General features: G+C 44.9%; 1 protein-coding gene across 2 annotated transcripts in view; it reads right to left on the reverse strand.

The window, feature by feature from the left end:
* Positions 1 to 19,836, reverse strand: part of LOC126460616 (serine/threonine-protein kinase NLK) — a 450,646-nt gene that overhangs the window by 200,551 nt on the left and 230,259 nt on the right. For both annotated transcript variants that reach the window (XR_007585943.1, XM_050095928.1), the window contains exon 2: positions 7,632 to 7,761. Coding sequence is in view for 1 of the 2 variants with exons in the window: in XM_050095928.1 (XP_049951885.1) it covers positions 7,632 to 7,761 (130 nt within the window). In the remaining variant the exon portion in view is untranslated. The remainder of the gene's footprint in view (positions 1 to 7,631; positions 7,762 to 19,836) is intronic.

Below are 19,836 nucleotides of genomic sequence, written 5' to 3' on the forward strand. Positions count from 1 at the left end.
TTACAAAGGTACAGACGGTGTTTAGAAAGGATAGATTGCATGCAACCGGTGGTGGAGTGTTCATCGCTGTTAGTAGTAGTTTATCCTGTAGTGAAGTAGAAGTGGATAGTTCCTGTGAATTATTATGGGTGGAGGTTACACTAAACAACCGAACTAGGTTAATAATTGGCTCCTTTTACCGACCTCCCGACTCAGCAGCATTAGTGGCAGAACAACTGAGAGAAAATTTGGAATACATTTCACATAAATTTTCTCAGCATGTTATAGTCTTAGGTGGAGATTTCAATTTACCAGATATAGACTGGGACACTCAGATGTTTAGGACGGGTGGTAGGGACAGAGCATCGAGTGACATTATACTGAGTGCACTATCCGAAAATTACCTCGAGCAATTAAACAGAGAACCGACTCGTGGAGATAACATATTGGACCTACTGATAACAAACAGACCCGAACTTTTCGAATCTGTATGTACAGAACAGGGAATCAGTGATCATAAGGCCGTTGCAGCATCCCTGAATATGGAAGTTAATAGGAATATAAAAAAAGGGAGGAAGGTTTATCTGTTTAGCAAGAGTAATAGAAGGCAGATTTCAGACTACCTAACAGATCAAAACGAAAATTTCTGTTCCGACACTGACAATGTTGAGTGTTTATGGAAAAAGTTCAAGGCAATCGTAAAATGCGTTTTAGACAGGTACGTGCCGAGTAAAACTGTGAGGGACGGGAAAAACCCACCGTGGTACAACAACAAAGTTAGGAAACTACTGCGAAAGCAAAGAGAGCTCCACTCCAAGTTTAAACGCAGCCAAAACCTCTCAGACAAACAGAAGCTAAACGATGTCAAAGTTAGCGTAAGGAGGGCTATGCGTGAAACGTTCATTGAATTCGAAAGTAAAATTCTATGTACCGACTTGACAGAAAATCCTAGGAAGTTCTGGTCTTACGTTAAATCAGTAAGTGGCTCGAAACAGCATATCCAGACACTACGGGATGATGATGGCATTGAAACAGAGGATGACACGCGTAAAGCTGAAATACTAAACACCTTTTTCCAAAGCTGTTTCACAGAGGAAGACCGCACTGCAGTTTCTTCTCTAAATCCTCGCACAAACGAAAAAATGGCTGACATCGAAATAAGTGTCCAAGGAATAGAAAAGCAACTGGAATCACTCAATAGAGGAAAGTCCACTGGACCTGACGGGATACCAATTCGATTCTACACAGAGTACGCGAAAGAACTTGCCCCCCTTCTAACAGCCGTGTACCGCAAGTCTCTAGAGGAACGGAGGGTTCCAAATGATTGGAAAAGAGCACAGATAGTCCCAGTCTTCAAGAAGGGTCGTCGAGCAGATGCGCAAAACTATAGACCTATATCTCTTACGTCGATCTCTTGTAGAATTTTAGAACATGTTTTTTGCTCGCGTATCATGTCATTTCTGGAAACCCAGAATCTACTATGTAGGAATCAACATGGATTCCGGAAACAGTGATCGTGTGAGACCCAACTCGCCTTATTTGTTCATGAGACCCAGAAAATATTAGATACAGGCTCCCAGGTAGATGCTATTTTTCTTGACTTCCGGAAGGCGTTCGATACAGTTCCGCACTGTCGCCTGATAAACAAAGTAAGAGCCTACGGAATATCAGACCAGCTGTGTGGCTGGATTGAAGAGTTTTTAGCAAACAGAACACAGCATGTTGTTATCAATGGAGAGACGTCTACAGACGTTGAAGTAACCTCTGGCGTGCCACAGGGGAGTGTTATGGGACCATTGCTTTTCACAATATATATAAATGACTTAGTAGATAGTGTCGGAAGTTCCATGCGGCTTTTCGCGGATGATGCTGTAGTATACAGAGAAGTTGCTGCATTAGAAAATTGTAGCGAAATACAGGAAGATCTGCAGCGGATAGGCACTTGGTGCAGGGAGTGGCAACTGACCCTTAACATAGAAAAATGTAATGTATTGCGAATACATAGAAAGAAGGATCCTTTATTGTATGATTATATGATAGCGGAACAAACACTGGTAGCAGTTACTTCTGTAAAATATCTGGGAGTATGCGTACGGAACGATTTGAAGTGGAATGATCATATAAAACTAATTGTTGGTAAGGCGGGTACCAGGTTGAGATTCATTGGGAGAGTGCTTAGAAAATGTAGTCCATCAACAAAGGAGGTGGCTTACAAAACACTCGTTCGACCTATACTTGAGTATTGCTCATCAGTGTGGGATCCGTACCAGGTCGGGTTGACGGAGGAGATAGAGAAGATCCAAAGAAGAGCGGCGCGTTTCGTCACTGGGTTATTTGGTAACCGTGATAGCGTTACGGAGATGTTTAATAAACTCAAGTGGCAGACTCTGCAAGAGAGGCGCACTGCATCGCGGTGTTGCTTGCTCGCCAGGTTTCGAGAGGGTGCGTTTCTGGATGAGGTATCGAATATATTGCTTCCCCCTACTTATACTTCCCGAGGAGATCACGAATGTAAAATTAGAGAGATTAGAGCGCGCACGGAGGCTTTCAGAAAGTCGTTCTTCCCGCGAACCATACGCGACTGGAACAGGAAAGGGAGGTAATGACAGTGGCACGTACAGTGCCCTCCGCCACACACCGTTGGGTGGCTTGCGGAGTATCAATGTAGATGTAGATGTAGATGTAGACATCCATGGCGTCTGAGGGACCGGCGAGATCAAGGTCCTCAGCGGACGCCAGAATCTCGACCTCATCCTCAGACATATAGCTCGAAGGGTGCGGTGGGGTCGGTGCCACCGCAAGTTCTTTGGCCTTAGAGGTCTTGCGCTTGGACTTCTCTCGCTGAACCTTGGGTTTCACCGGCTGGGAAGGCCTCACCGAATCAGTCTCCAGGACGGAGGTGGATCGCGAAGCCCTACGACCAGCCACTGGTGGGGACTTATGCCACTGTCGGGCGTCATCCTTCCCGCTGGTGGAAGCCTAGGAAGGGAGGGTCCCAAGGAAACCCTTACGGGCGAGAGCAGCCGAAGAAGTGAGACGCTTCTCCGGCTGAGAAGCAGGGACTGACGTCCCTGATGGGTGGGAGGATGTTGTTCCTGAGGTAGGTGGTGCAGGAGCAACCGGTTGGGTAGAGCCCCCCCACAGGCAAGGGGGCAGGAGTAGTTGCACTGCTCATCGATCTGGCTGGAAGTCTCGAAACTGATGGGGCTTCCACAGTTGTTGTAGCAGCTGCGTATGAAGACGTCATTCGCACAGCATGTAGTCTGTCATATTTCCTTTTGGCCTCAGTATAGGTCAGCCGGTCCAGGGTCTTATATTCCATGATTTTGCGGTCTTTCTGAAAGACTTTGCAGTCTGGCGAGCAAGGTGAATGATGCTCTCCGCAGTTGACACAAATGGGAGGCGGGGCACATGGAGTATTGGGATGTGATTGGCGTCCGCAATCTCGACATGTGAGGCTGGAAGTGCAGCGGGAAGACATATGGCCGAACTTCCAGCACTTAAAGCACCGCATCGGGGGAGGGATACAGGGCTTGACGTCACAACGGTAGACCATCACCTTGACCTTCTCCGGCAATGTATCACCCTCGAAGGCCAAGATGAAGGCACCGGTAGCAACCGGATTGTCCCTCGGACCCCGATGAACGCGCCGGAAGAAATGAACACCTCTACGCTCTAAGCTGGCGCGCAGCTCGTCATCAGACTGCAAAAGTGGAAAATAATGGAAAATGCAAAATAACACCCTGGACCATATTTAAACTCTTATGTGGTGTAATGATAACGTTAACATCCCCCAACTTGTCACAAGCAAGTAACCTGCGTGACTGGGCGGAGGATGCCGTTTGTATCAGTACTGACCCAGAGCGCATTTTGGACAAGACCTCCACCTCCCCAAATTTGTCCTCTAAATGCTCGACGAAGAACTGAGGCTTTGTGGATAGAAAAGACTCCCCATCAGCTCTCGTGCAAACTAAGAATCGGGGCGAATAACTGTTACCTCCATCCTGAGACTTACGCTCCTCCCACGGCGTGGCCAGGGAGGGGAACGTTTTCAGATCGTACTTCTGAGCATTAAATGGAGCCCGAGAACGCTTAGAGACTGCTGGCGGCTGGCCGCCAGCGCGAGATGATGTACCACGCTTCGTTGCGGGTCATCCGCCCTGATGCCACCTACTCCGACCGAGGGCCCTCCCCACGGGCGCCACCCAGCCACAGCAAGGGCCACCTGGCAGGATGGCCGTTGCCGGGAGTCCTGATGCCCCAGGGAGATGGGCATCTACTCCTTGGCATACGTGGGGAGTTAACGGCGCAGGCATCAGTAGAGCGATTCCTGTGTTGTCAGGGGGCTACAACCAAGAGGGTACATGGCGGCCCCACCACAACGGACTGGCTACCGTGCTGGATGTTAGGTGACATGTGGTCCATGGTCGCCGTTAGTGCAGAAAGCGACAATGCACAGCGCAAGGTGGAAAGTGCACTCAGGAACGTATCCATGCCCAAGAGATGGAGAGCGGGCAGGACTGCAATGCAACGACGAAGAAGCTGGCGAAAGGTCTGATCGCTAGATGGACACAATGCACCAAGTAAGGCGCCTTCCCCAATCGGCTCGCTCTTCGGAAAAATTTTGAGAGATGGAGGTCAAACCCAACAGGGGACCATCACATAAGGCCGAAAAGTTTGAGACTCCTTTTAGTCGCCTCTTACGACAGGCAGGAATACCGCGGGACTATTCTAACCCCCGAACCCGCAGGGGGAGCGCACTGCAGATTGCGTGAGCGAGTGCTTCATTTCACCTGTCTTTACAACAGGTCACATATTTCAAACACCGGTCACTGCTAAGCTACGTACACGTTATGACGGGCATTCGGAATACGCTTAAGGTTTTCGCAAGAAGTGCGCTCGCAATGATAAGTTTACTCCGCGATGGTCAAAATTAACGAATGTACAAACGACTGGTTCAAGCAATCACCACTACGCCATTCACTTCCAGGAATGGTGGATTGTTAGCCAGAACAGATCAGTTTACCCCGTCAACATTACTCTTTATTATTTCTTTCCTTTCTCAGACGTTATGTCTGGTTAAAAATGGGAAGTGACGCGGACCTTGATCAAGCGTGACTTCCTTTTAACTGTACGGTATATGTTACATTGCGTGGTATGATTCCTGTAGTTTATAGTATAATTGGTATAATGTCAACTTTATCCTGATGCCACATGTCCTTGACTTCCTCAGCAAGTTGGGTGTATTTTTCAATTTTTCTCCTGTTTTCTTCTGTTTATTTGTTGTATTAGGTATCGATATTTCGATTAGTTGTGTTAATTTCTTCTTTTTATTGGTGAGTATGATGTCAGGTTTGTTATGTGGTGTTGTTTTATCTGTTATAATGGTTCTGTTCCAGTATAATTTGTATTCCTCCGGTACATTTTGTGGTGCATACTTATATGTGGGAACGTGTTGTTTTATAAGTTTATGTTGTAAGGCAAGCTGTTGATGTATTATTTTTGCCACATTGTCATGTCTTCTGGGGTATTCTGTATTTGCTAGTATTGTACATCCGCTTGTGATGTGATCTACTGTTTCTATTTGCTGTTTGCAAAGTCTGCATTTATCTGTTGTGGTATTGGGATCTTTAATAATATGCTTGCTGTAATATCTGGTGTTTATTGTTTGATCCTGTACTGCAATCATGAATCCTTCCGTCTCACTGTATATATTGCCTTTTCTTAGCCATGTGTTGGATGCGTCTTGATCTATGTGTGGCTGTATTAGATGATACAGGTGCTTGCCATGTAGTGTTTTCTTTTTCCAATTTACTTTCTTCGTATCTGTTGGTGTTATGTGATCTAAAGGATTGCAGAGGTGGTTATGAAATTGTAGTGGTGTAGACGATGTGTTTATATGAGTGATTGCTTTGTGTATTTTGTTAGTTTCTGCTCGTTCTAGAAAGAATTTTCTTAAATTGTCCACATGTCCATAATGTAGGTTTTTTATGTCGATAAATCCCCTTCCTCCTTCCTTTCTGATTAATGTGAATCTTTCTGTTGCTGGATGTATGTAATGTATTCTATATCTGTGGCATTGTGATCGTGTAAGTGTATTGAGTGCTTCTAGGTCTGTGTTACTCCATTTCACTACTCGAAATGAGTGGGTCAATATTGGTATAGCATAAATATTTATAGCTTTTGTCTTGTTTCTTGTTGTCAATTCTGTTTCAGTATTTTTGTTAATCTTTGTCTATATTATTCTTTTAGTTCTTCTTTAATATTTGTATTATCTATTCCTATTTTTTGTCAGTATCCTAGATATTTATAGGCACGTTTTTTTCTTTATTATTATTATTATTATTATTATTATTATTATTATTATTTCTCTTTCCTGTCTCAGACGTTATGTCTGGTTAAAAATGGAAAGTGACGTGGACCTTGATCAAGCGTCACTTCCTTTTAACTGTATGGTATGTGTTATATTGCATTTAGGAACTTTCGGGTAATTGAACATGTATCAATAATTACAGATTTCTGTAGTTGTATATATAAGTTTGGATATAGCTGTATTGCATTGATGTACTGGTGGATATTGTGTGGTATGACTCCTGTAGTTGATAGTATAATTGGTATAACGTCAACTTTATCCTGATGCCACATGTCCTTCACTTCCTGAGCCAGTTGGGTGTATTTTTCAATTTTTTCTCCTGTTTTCTTCTGTATATTTGTTGTACTGGGTATGGATATTTCGATTAGTTGTGTTAATTTCTTCTTTTTATTGGTGAGTATGATGTCAGGTTTGTTATGTGGTGGTGTTTTATCTGTTATAATGGTTCTGTTTCAGTATAATTTGTATTCATCATTCTCCAGTACATTTTGTGGTGCATACTTGTAAGTGGGAATGTGTTGTTTTATTAGTTTTATGTTGTATGGCAAGTTGTTGATGTATTATTTTTGCTACATTGTCATGTCTTTTGGGGTATTCTGTATTTGCTAGTATTGAACATCCGCTTGTGATGTGATCTACTATTTGTTGTTTGCAAAGTCTGCATTTATCTGTTGTGGTATTGGGATCTTTAATAATATGCTTGCTGTAATATCTGGTGTTTATTGTTTGATCCTGTATTGCGATCATGAATCCTTCCGTCTTATTATTATTATTATTATTATTATTATTACTATTATTTCTAGTACGTCTGGTTCTCAAGTGCCCCACAAAATCTTTTTGCGCTGCTTGTAGTGTGCCAAGAACCAACGGCACGAGTTTCACTGGTCTACGATATGGTCACTGTAGTTCGGTTTTTAAATCACGGTATCTGGCAAGTTTATTCAGTTGTTTCTCGTCGATTCCGCCATCACTTGGGATGACAATCTCAACTAACCACACTTCCTTTTTCTACACAGTTGGTGTGTTGCGGCATGCTATCTGCTGAAGTTGCACCGTAATCTGGTATGTTCGTTTTCGACAACTTTTCTGGGTAGTTACTTAAACAGTTCCTTGCCACCAGCAGATGGCCATTTAGGCGCCACTTCCAGTTGTGCATTCGTGCGTGCTACCTGTTACTAATCAGTCTGAGTGGTGTTCCTGCAACAAGTGAAGATGCGGCCATTCATTTGCAGAGCGCGCAGCTTACGTGGCTATTGTGGGCTGTGCAGCAGGTACTCACGTTCTCGTGCTTGAAGAAGCAGAGCATCTTGAGCTCGCGGAAGACGCGCTTGGACGAGACGAGCGACTGGAAGACGTTGGGCAGCTTCTTGAGCGCGACGCGCCGCCCGTCCCTCGGGTCCGTCACCGCCCTGCAACCCAACACAGGCGGCAGGTTAGCACGCGCCGCCACCAAACCACCCGACACGGTATTTGGCGAGTCAATGTCCCACGCAGATTCACGGAGTCGCTGCCTTCACAACGCCTCGTACAGTTCCAATCACTGCCACACACCTGCCAGAACTACCCCTAAAGCCAATCCCTGCAGAGTTTCATCTCTCTCGAGCGGTAGTTTTTGTTTACACGTCGGCGCCAAAACTGCGTGTGTCGGGAGAGATGCTGTCTGCTGCGCGTTTGTACGAATGAGGTTATGAGGGACTATACTACGAAAAAAATCGGAATACAGTACCAAAACGTAGGACAAGCGGTGGTAACAGAGTTTATTAATGACCGCAACAAAATTCATAATGGATGTTCGTATCAAAAGTCGAGTGACCCCTGAGAATTGAAAAAATTGGAAAAAATATCGTCCATACATTTCAAAACATATACATTTATCTGACCGAGAAAATTTATACTTGCAAAAGACATCAAAAACAATGTCTAGAACGCAGTAAATAGCTCTTTTTTACTTTATTCTCTACTTCTTGTTTATTTTTTTATTTATTTTTTGTCAAGTGCCAAATAACATGGAAATCATTTTTCTCGTGAAATGATACTGGCTTTTTCACTGCTGAAGTAATTTTCGTTAAAACACGTTTACCTGTCTAGGTTCTTGTTCTTGTATAGTGAGGGATTGTTCTCTGTGAAACGTATAGGGTGTTTCAAAAATGACAGGTATATTTGAAAAGGCAATAAAAACTAAACGAGCAGCGATAGAAATACACCGTTTGTTGCAATATGCTTGGGACAACAGTACATTTTCAGGCAGACAAACTTTCGAAATTACAGTAGTTACAATTTTCAACAACAGATGGCGCTGCATGTGATGTGAAAGATATAGAAGACAACGCAGTCTGTGGGTACGCCATTCTGTACGTCGTCTTTCTGCTGTAAGCGTGTGCTGTTCACAACGTGCAAGTGTGCTGTAGACAACATGGTTTATTCCTTAGAACAGAGGATTTTTCTGGTGTTGGAATTCCACCGCCTAGAACACAGTGTTGTTGCAACAAGACGAAGTTTTCAACGGAGGTTTAATGTAACCAAAGGACCGAAAAGCGATACAATAAAGGATCTGTTTGAAAAATTTTAACGGACTGGGAACGTGACGGATGAACGTGCTGGAAAGGTAGGGCGACCGCGTACGGCAACCACAGAGGGCAACGCGCAGCTAGTGCAGCAGGTGATCCAACAGCGGCCTCGGGTTTCCGTTCGCCGTGTTGCAGCTGCGGTCCAAATGACGCCAACGTCCACGTATCGTCTCATGCGCCAGAGTTTACACCTCTATCCATACAAAATTCAAACGCGGCAACCACTCAGCGCCGCTACCATTGCTGCACGAGAGACATTCGCTAACGATATAATGCACAGGATTGATGACGGCGATATGCATGTGGGCAGCATTTGGTTTACTGACGAAGCTTATTTTTACCTGGACGGCTTCGTCAATAAACAGAACTGACGCATATGGGGAACCGAAAAGCCCCATGTTGCAGTCCCATCGTCCCTGCATCCTCAAAAAGTACTGGTCTGGGCCGCCATTTCTTCCAAAGGAATCATTGGCCCATTTTTCAGATCCGAAACGATTACTGCATCACGCTATCTGGACATTCTTCGTGAATTTGTGGCGGTACAAACTGCCTTAGACGACACTGCGAACACCTCGTGGTTTATGCAAGATGGTGCCCGGCCACATCGCACGGCCGACGTCTTTAATTTCCTGAATGAATATTTCGATGATCGTGTGATTGCTTTGGGCTATCCGAAACATACAGGAGGCGGCGTGGATTGGCCTCCCTATTCGCCAGACGTGAACCCCTGTGACTTCTTTCTGTGGGGACACTTGAAAGACCAGGTGTACCGCCAGAATCCAGAAACAATTGAACAGCTGAAGCAGTACATCTCATCTGCATGTGAAGCCATTCCGCCAGACACGTTGTCAAAGGTTTCGGGTAATTTCATTCAGAGACTACGCCATATTATTGCTACGCATGGTGGATACGTGGAAAATATCGTACTATAGAGTTTCCCAGACCGCAGCGCCATCTGTTGTTGAAAATTGTAACTACTGTAATTTCGAAAGTTTGTCTGCCTGAAAATGTACTGTTGTCCCAAGCATATTGCAACAAACGGTGTATTTCTACCGCTGCTCGTTTAGTTTTTATTGCCGTTTCAAATATACCGGTCATTTTTGAAACACCCTGTAAATACCGAGTGATCAAAAAGTCAGTGTAAGTTTGAAAACTGAATAAATTACGGAATAATGTACATAAAGGGGTACAAATTGACACACATGCTTGGAATGACATGGGGTTTTATTAGTACAAAAAAAAAAAAATACAAAAGTTCAAAAAATGTCCAACAGATGGCGCTTCATCTGATCAGAATAGCAATAATTAGCATAACAAAGTAAGACAAAGCAAAGATGATGTTCTTTAGAGCAAATGCTCAATATGTCCACCATCATTCCTCAACAACAGCTGTAGTCGAGGAATAATGCTGTGAACAGCACTGTAAAGCATGTCCGGAGTTATGGTGAGGCATTGGCGTCGGATGTTGTCTTTCAGCATCCCTACAGATGTCGGTCGATCACGATACACTTGCAACTTGAGGTAACTCCAAAGCCAATGATCGCACGGACTGAGGTCTGGGGACCTGGGAGACCAAGCATGACGAAAGCTGCGGCTGAGCACACGATCATCACCAAACGACGCGTACAAGAGATCTTTCACGCGTCTAGCAATATGGGGTGGAGCGCCATCCTGCATAAACGTCGTACGTTCCAGCAGGTGTTTATCAGCCAGGCTGGGGATGATACGACTCTGTAACATATCGGCGTACCTCTCACCCGTCACGGTAGCAGTTACTGGCGTTTAGCTGTCCAGCGCCATCTGTCAGGCATTTTGTGAACTTTTTTTTTTTCTAATAAAACCCCATGTCATTCCAAGCATGTACTTCAATTTTTACCTCTCTATCTACATTATTACGTGGTTTATTAAGTTTTCAAATTTATACCGACTTTTTGATCACACTGTACGTTTTTGCTTTCAGGTATTTCGTCTCTCTTGCCCAACACTTGTGTGAAAAATAGCGACACCTAGTGCAAAAACGAAAACAAAGTAAATGAGACAATAATAAGACACGAAAGTAGAAAATCCGTTTGTATAATAGAGATGAGCTCGGCCTGTCTGCGCCCGAGCAGTGCGCAGGGTACTCTGAAATGTAGAACTGGACACGCGGTACGCGGTACAGATGGCTGACGTCACAGACTGACTCGCGACGTGCTCGGCTGCTGGTGCGCCGCGAGCGGAAGGCGGCCCGGCCCGCGCCCGCGCCCGCGCAGCGAGGGCCCGCCCCGTCCGCCTCACACAGCCGCTGCTCCCCCCGGACTGCACTCGTCCCGTGTCGCCTGTCGCGCACACGTTCTCGTTTCCCGGATCTCTGACCCACGGCCCGGCCCCTCTCTGATTTGGTCTAGTCATCGTCCGATCACCATCTTCGAGGAATTTGGAAGCTTTCACCGACAAGTACTCATTTTCCTGTTGCACATTTTCCTGTTGCACGGAAAATAATAATAATAATAATAATAATGCTAGTATAAAAGTGATGACAGTACAATATTACCATCCCATCCCACAAATATAAAGCAGCTACTCCAAAAATGAGGTGGACGAACCCTTAATTACCCCTGGTCAATTTGAAGGAAAATAAGCCTCAGATTTTAAATCTAATCAGAGCTGCAGATCTCGAATTTTTGAAGTTTGCAAAGCAATTTTTTTTTTTTTTTGGTAACACTGCTGCCGTACAGTTTCTTCGTAACTTTTAAATTAAATTACGTAACAAGTGTCTGTGATTCAAGGAACAAATAAAAGTGTACAAGCTTCGTTTCTATGAGGCAACCGGAACATACTCCAGAATAAAATTATGGTGAACAATTTATAAAGACGTAGGTGTGTTTTGAACTCTTATTCGCACATAAATGAGACTGATGGATTTCGTTTTCAGAAGACTTTAACAAGAATCATGAGCTACTCTAAATTACTACTATTAATTCGTTCTCTATGGTCAACCTGGGGTAATGTATTTGTATCACACAAAGCAGAGAACCGCAAGTGACTCGAGTATGTTGTTGGGAAGGTAATTACAATCTGTGCGTTTTTTTACTCAAAGACGGAAATTCCGCACCGAAGCGCATTCAGGGAGCATGACACTCTTCAGTTTAGTGTGACACTGCTGTAAGGGTTCCGCCCCTGCACGTCAGCTGACTGCTGGCTCTGACCGCTCGCTGCCAGGCGAGGAGCCACCGCCGTCTCTCTCGCCGACTACACCTCTGCGCCGGCGTCGACCGAGTACTGGCCGCGTCTGATGTGGCCGCTGGCGCTGCAGGGACGGCGGTTCGGTGCGCCATGTACCGCGCCCGCAAACACAACCGCAGCCTCGCGCCGAAAACGCTCGTCGAAAGTAGCCGTCCGAAAGGGGCCTCCACTGCCAGTCACTTACCGCCCGATAAACGCTGCGTAAATGACACCGAGAATCGACTTCCCGTCGATGACGTGATGCTCACGCCGCGTACACGGGACGAGGTGGTTAACGCTGGCGTGCGGCTCTGCGTGATCTGTGACGTCAGTTTCTGCTGTTTTTGGTCGAGTAGCTGTTTCGTCACGTGAAACACAAAATAAGTTGTGCGATATTTCGGCAAAGTGCCACGTTTAGTAGAACCAATAGGAAGCAAGAACGCTGCCTACGTCACAAGCAGAAACCGAGACGGTATTCTTCACGTTTGGCAAAAGCCTATATTGGATAGGTTTTATGTTATACGTTACACCCTGTGAATGTACGCTGTTCATAAGCACGAGGACGTCGAATGTCACGACACTCCTCGTCAATTGGTTCTAGTGGCTCTGAGCACTATGGGACTCGACGTCTGAGGTCATCAGTCCCGTAGAACTTAGAACTACTTAAACCTAACTAACCTGGGGACATCACACACATCCATGCCCGAGGCAGGATTCGAACCTGCGACCGTAGCGGTCACGCGGTTCCAGACTGAAGCGCCTAGAACCGCTCGGCCACCGCGGCCGGCTACACTCGTTATCGGTACGATCTGTAGGAATAAGATGACGGGAAATTTCCTATTGGTGGTTAAACAATTTTCGTATGGAGTTATTATCGCGTTGTAGCTCGTGTGCTTTGAGAGTAAGTCGTTTTAAGGCAACGACCCATTTAAGATTCACGGAAATGTGTCGTTCTTGTTAAGATTTAATTACAACAAATGTGAAGACCGCCTCGGTGATTAAAATACAGGAAACGCTGATAAAAGCCGGGTCTGAGCACAGCGTATCTGTGCGGCTCGGGCACCGCGGCGTCGCGGGACCGCAGAGGTTAGGCCGGGCGAGGATTCGCCACCCGTTGTGTCTACATTTTTTCACCTTCGGATTTTCTAGAAGGTTGTGGAAGTTTCGTATGAAGTGAATAGCAATTATTTCTGTAATATCGGACGTTATATACATACGAGTGCGCTCTCTGTCAGGAGTAAGTTTGTTTGAGTTTTCCAAGTTTTATAACCTGCTGTCTTTCCTGGGTGGACACGTATCTTTCGTTTTTGTCTTACAACACGTTCTCGGATATTAATCCTTTTATTTATTTACATTACAGACAGAGCGACATAACTAGCATACGGTCAGCAAAGCAAATGTTGGTATCTGTAGAGCTAACGTAGGAATTCTATGCACGTCCACTTTTGTGAACAAACTGTACCGTTCGCGTCCGCAGCTCGTGGTCGTGCGGTAGCGTTCTCGCTTCCCGCGCCCGGGTTCGATTCCCGGTGCGGTCTGGGATTTTCTCTACCTCGTGATGACTGGGTGTTGTGTGCTGTCCTTAGGTTAGTTAGGTTTAAGTAGTTCTAAGTTCTAGGGGACTTATGACCTCAGATGTTAGGTCCCATAGTGGTCAGAACCATTTGAACCATTTTGTAAGGTTGGCGAGGCAAATAAAGTCTACAACCGCCGCTGTAGAGCGTGGAGAGCGCAAGACCACGTGGAGCCGGTTCCACCGACAGCTCGCTCTGTTATTCGATATTCTCCCAACTGAGTCATCCTCCTGCTGGAGATATACTGCAGCGGTGCAGGAGGAAGGGGCGCGTCACGTCGGTGGCAAGTCCGGACCGAGAGGGGAACTCAAGCGGGCCCAGCCGCGGACGTTTCCTCCGTACAACAAATTTTGGTCGACCTCTGAGAAACAACTGCGAACACTTCTTTGTGAAGGCGACCGATTACCAGAAGCTGAAGACTGCGATTCGACGCAGTGTTGTAGAGAGCTGGGTACTGCAGACCCAGAAGAACGAAAATTTACGAAGAGCGTAAATATATATATATATATATATATATATATATATATATATATATATATATATATATATCACCCGGCGAGAACCACGCAGTTTTGTAAAGACACTGTAATCGAGTATGCGGCAAATTTGTAGGCTGCTGCTGTTTTACGAAGAGAGAGTGACAATTTGTAAAAGAACAGCGCGAGTCGCGGCCGGTACTGAAACCTGAGAGGGCAGCGTCGTGCCGTGGGACTCTGGCAGACCTTGCTGCGCTACTGAGGCCGCTCCGGTCGCCCGCGGAAGGCCGCAGTCGGCGCACGACTGCGCACTCGCAGGCTCGACGCAGACCTGCCCCACGTCACGGACGTATCCCGGCGGCGTCAGTGGCCGCACTTACTGTCGTACTCACATTTACGTACGAGACTGTGCCAAATTCGAAAAGTTTCCAATGACAAATTGGGGTCGCCACGATTTTAAGTTTGGTACATATTACACCGCACGTTGCTGTGTACGAAATTTGGCTAATATTTCGAATTTTTCTTTAGACTTGGGAGGCGGTCTCTACCAGTCTCCAATCTCGTGAAAATGAATGGTACGTAGCCGTTCACTCCCGACCGTACGTGCGCTAGAATGAAATATTCCTTATCTACGGCGATATAGAAGAAGCTGTAGCTTTTTTCAACCGCAACTGTAATTTTTTAAAAGTTATCGACAGTTAGAGAAAAGATAATTTGCTACTACGAAAGTAAACATGAAATTTCTTCTCTTACCTTACTGCAAACCCAAACAAAGACTTTTCCGTAAGCTATCGCTCTCTCTGGTGCCGAAATACTTCTTTAATGAGACACCCTGTTTCCGGATTCTGTCGCAATAGCTACTACAAGGTGAGTTTGTGCAAGTTATACTTAGTTTCGACACAAGGAGCACAATTAGACTTGTGAAAAAAATGTGGGCAATACTAATAAACGACGATTTTTCTTCGATTGAGGGAAAGTAAACAATTCGTACAAAAGTAAACTGCCAATTGTATTGCAATTTTGGCAGAATTCCAATAACCCTTCGAATTTTCAATAGTGAACAGCTGGAAACTTACCGAAGCTTTTTCTTCCTCTCCCTCGTCTAAGCAATATGAAAATAATGACGAACGTGCCCTTCTCGCGGAGTAACAGGCTCATAGCTTGTTGTTGTACAGAATATCTAATAATAAACAAATACTTAAATATATAGCTGCGAAACTGGCAGTACAGGATGTTTATAAATGAATATCGGGGTTTTAACGCTTTATAATATTTATTATCATAATAACTAAGTTTAATATATGTCAAATGAAAGAGCAACTCAAACAGTTTTACCAAGAACCTTATAAATGTTCAATGTGAGCACCATTTGTCACACGGCAGACATCAAGTCTATAGCCGAGCTCTTCCCAAACGTTGATAAGTGTGCCTTCAGTGATTGTAGCAACAGCTGCTTCAATCCGGTTTCTTAATTCAGGGAGGTCTGCTGGTAGCGGAGGCACGTACACACGATCCTCGATGAAGCCCCAAAGGAGAGAAAAAAAAAATAAAATAAAATAAAAATCGCACGGTCGGTGAACGTGGAGGCTATGCAAAGCACGCCACGTCATTGGGCCCCTTGTGGCCTATCCAGCGCGTGGCTACAGTGAAGTACAACCAATCGCGTACTTCGCTGTGCGCACTGGTGCCAAACACACCTGTCTCAGTTACACTTTCATTTGACAGATCATTTATAAAAGTAAGTTTAATGTAATTAATATTATAAAGCTTTAAAACCCCGATATTCATTTATGAACACGCTGTATATTTACAATGTGCAGCCGATATCTTTTGGCCGGTACGTCGATTATTTATACGTATGTATCGATAGTTTTTAAATATCGATATGTCAGACTCCCGACGTCCTACCGCCGAGAACTGGCTGACACACGCGGGCAATACCGCAGGCTGGCTGGCTCGCGACTCTGCCTGCCACTCACTTGTCGGCGTTGCCTTGCGGTCCTTTCGCCTCTGCCGATACCGCACGCCATTTTGCGCCTCCCTCCACGTGGAGAACCTGTTCCGCAGCTGGGCAGCTGCGAACGCGGCCGGCCGCACAGCTGCCGGCGGTCGCGTCACGTCGCGCACGTACTCTGCCGACTCGTCCTTCGTGTCGGACTGGCTGCTTGGGACAGGATGGCTCGGCTTAGCTTCCTCGTTATGTCTGCATTTTCCGCCACAAAACCGGCTTTTTGTCCACCTGTCAAAAACTATTATTGTACACAGCCAAGGATTAGCAACGCTTCTTTGGCGTTACTCTTTTCCACTAGTTATTGACTTCTTTGGTATACTATGAAACCATCGAAACCATCAAGGAAATTACACAGCGTGAATCTTCTAAACTTTGCACCGCAAACATTGCAGAAATGGAAATTGCTACTGATATACGATTTCCACAGAATCGATTGGTAGTCAGAGGCTCGTACTGTTGGCCAATAAACAGACTGTAATAATATTTAGAAAGTATATTCTCTATGGAGACATACACTTTTCAAATGGAACTATGCCTACTGACAACAAACTAAAAGCAGGATGAATTAGAATGTGAGGGGGTTTGTTGCAGGATTTCAGTGCAAGTCGTTTACCAGATATATTTTTAAACGTTCCCACACCCACACTTGTTTCTGTCATTTAACCTGCGCACCTGCGAGGGACATGGTGTTATATTTGCTTATACTGTGCTTATGTTTTCTTGAGTGCATTGTGACAGTCCACGCGGTAGGTCGTCAGTGGACGACGAAAATGACCAATGCCGAAAAAGCTGCCACGCTGATGCCGTACTGAGAGTGTAGGAAGAACACAGATCGTCGATGTACGGTGTGTCCTAATAGACGCCAATCATGACGGCGGTTAATGATAAGCCTCTGCAACTAGTAATGCCCGCCCGCACACAGCGAGAGATTCTGCTGCTCGTCTTCGTCGTCGCCAAACCCTACTTTGGCCAGTGAGGTCGTCCGATCTCTCCCCAGTAGAGCATTACGGGGAGGACCCTCCCATCTTGACGATCCAACGAGCCACTTTAACGGAATCTGGCACGATATCCCTCAAGTGTGGGTCACCTTCATCACTCAATCCCAAGCCGAGTAACTGCTTCTACGAACCATCCATTTTTTTCTGAAATTGTAATCATCTGTTTGTCTGTATATGTACATCACTGTGACGTCGCAAGTTATTACGGAATGACATTTATTGCAGTAAGGCTTAGCGCAAATTGAGACGCGTATAGCACATGTGACGTCACACGACACTACAGCGTGACACGCACGTTCGCACGAGTCGCGCGGGTCCAACGTATATTGAGACGCGTACACGAACTTCGCACGCGCCGTTCGCGACGCTCGGGGCTGACAGCAGCGAAGCGCGCACATACTGTAATCTTTCTCAGACGATTTTACAGAAACTAGTCAGTGAAAATATTTCATTTTTACCTTGCTTGTAGCGTTATATTTCAGCTTCGTGGCGAAGTGCCCATAATCTCGCTAATGATTAAAATGGCTCTGAGCACTATGGGACATAACTTCTGAGGTCATCAGTCTCTTAGAACTACTTAAACCTAACTAATCTAAGGACATCAGACACATCCATGCCCGACGCAGGATTCGAACCTGCGACGGTAGCGGTCTCGCGGTTCCAGACTGTAGCGCCTAGAACCGCTCGTCCACTCCGGCTGGCAATCACGCTAATGGTTATACTTATTGTGGTATACACATTTTAGTAAGACGCTACGCAAAATTTGAAAAGTTTCCAATGAAAAATAGGGGTCGCTATGAGTTTCCGTTTGATGCGTATTATACCATATGTTGCTGCGTATGAAATTTAGCCAACATACTGAACTTGTCTTTAGACTTGGGAGGATGTCTCTATCTGCCTCCGACCTCGAAAAAATGGATCCTACGTAGCGCGCTCACTCCCGATCTGACGCCAGCGAGAACGAAATATCCACAACATCTCTCACATCTCCTAAACCGCTAGAGACATCGAAACGAGAGTTTGGCGTATGATGGTACACAAGGAGGAGAATATTTTGCCAATTCGTAAACACACGGAACTTTCTCATCCAGTAGTTATACTTTCCTTTTTATTTATTTTTTTTTTCACTCCAGTCACTGTAACTTTGTAAGAGTTATCGACAGCTAGTGAAACAGGACTTTCCTAGTATGAAAATATACACGAAATTTCTTCTCTTATGTTACTGAAAACCGACAGTATGAGGTTTTTCATAAGCTCTTTGATTGTCAATTACTTGTTTAATGCGGCACTTTGTTTCAGAATTCTGTCGCAATAGCTGCTGTAAGATGAGTTTGTGCAAATTACACTGTGTTTTGGCAAACGAAGAGAATTAAACCCGTCAACAAGAGAAATGTGGCCGTTACTCATAAATGGTGATGCTTCTTGAGAAAAGGTTAGCAATTCACACAAAAATAAATTGCCAATTCTGCTGTAATTTTGGTGGAATCTCCGTAACCTATCGTATTTTCAACACTGAACGACTGGAATGTAAACTTACCAAAGCATTTTATTCCTTCTCCTGATCTGAGCAGTATTAAATCATGACAACCATTCCCTTCAGGTGGAATGATATGCAAGACGCTGGTTTCTCACCTACGGCTTGCCAAACTGAAAATATGTGATTCGCGAATTAAATAGTTGTTACTGAGAAAATTAAACAATTGATCTATCCCACAACACAGTGCGCAGTGGATTGTCAGTAGCTGAGCATAATGCCCGCGAAAGGAATGCGGTAACTACCCATGTGTGCCTTGTGAGCGGGAGTTCGGAAAACGTTGTCATGAAAGTAGAGCTGCCTTTGTCAGCAATACATTTCAATAAATTAAATATATCTAATCACCACAATCTTTCAGGATACGCCTACTTTCGTAATAATTTCGAACATTTTATTTTCATTTGTGTAGCCTGTTGTGTAATGAGTTTATTAAGTTTATTAATGCTGATAATGTGTATGCAACAATTGAAATGCTTTTTCTCAACACGTCGAGCCAGTTAAAACATTGTTATTTGTGCTTTTCGACTGTTTCTAGCTTGCGCCTTGCAGTGGAAATGTGATGTCCACATGTAATGTCTCTTATTACATCCATCCCCAAGTAACAATACTCAAACTTATGTACTTCATTCCTTGGACGATTTTTTTCCAGATGCACAAAGGGGTCATGTTGTTGTTGTGGTCTTCAGTCCTGAGACTGGTTTGGTGCAGCTCTCCATGCTACTCTATCCTGTGCAAGCTGCTTCATCTCCCAGTACCTACTGCAGCCTTCATCCTTCTGAATCTGCTTAGTGTATTCATGTATTGGTCTCCCTCTACGATTTTTACCCTCCACGTTGCCCTCCAATACAAAATTGGTGATCCCTTGATGCCTCAGAACATGTCCTACCAACCGATCTCTTCTTCTAGTCAAGTTGTGCCACAAACTCCTCACCAAATTCTATTCAATACCTCTTCATTGAGTATGTGATCTACCCATCTAATCTTCAGCATTCTTCTGTAGCACCACATTTCGAAAGCTTCTATTCTCTTCTTGTCCAAACTATTTATCGTGCATGTTTTACTTCCATACATGGCTACACTCCATACAAATACTTTCAGAAACGACTTCCTGACAAATCTA

The sequence above is a fragment of the Schistocerca serialis genome, chromosome 1 (assembly GCF_023864345.2).
Source record: "Schistocerca serialis cubense isolate TAMUIC-IGC-003099 chromosome 1, iqSchSeri2.2, whole genome shotgun sequence".
Taxonomy (NCBI): Eukaryota; Metazoa; Arthropoda; class Insecta; order Orthoptera; family Acrididae; genus Schistocerca; species Schistocerca serialis.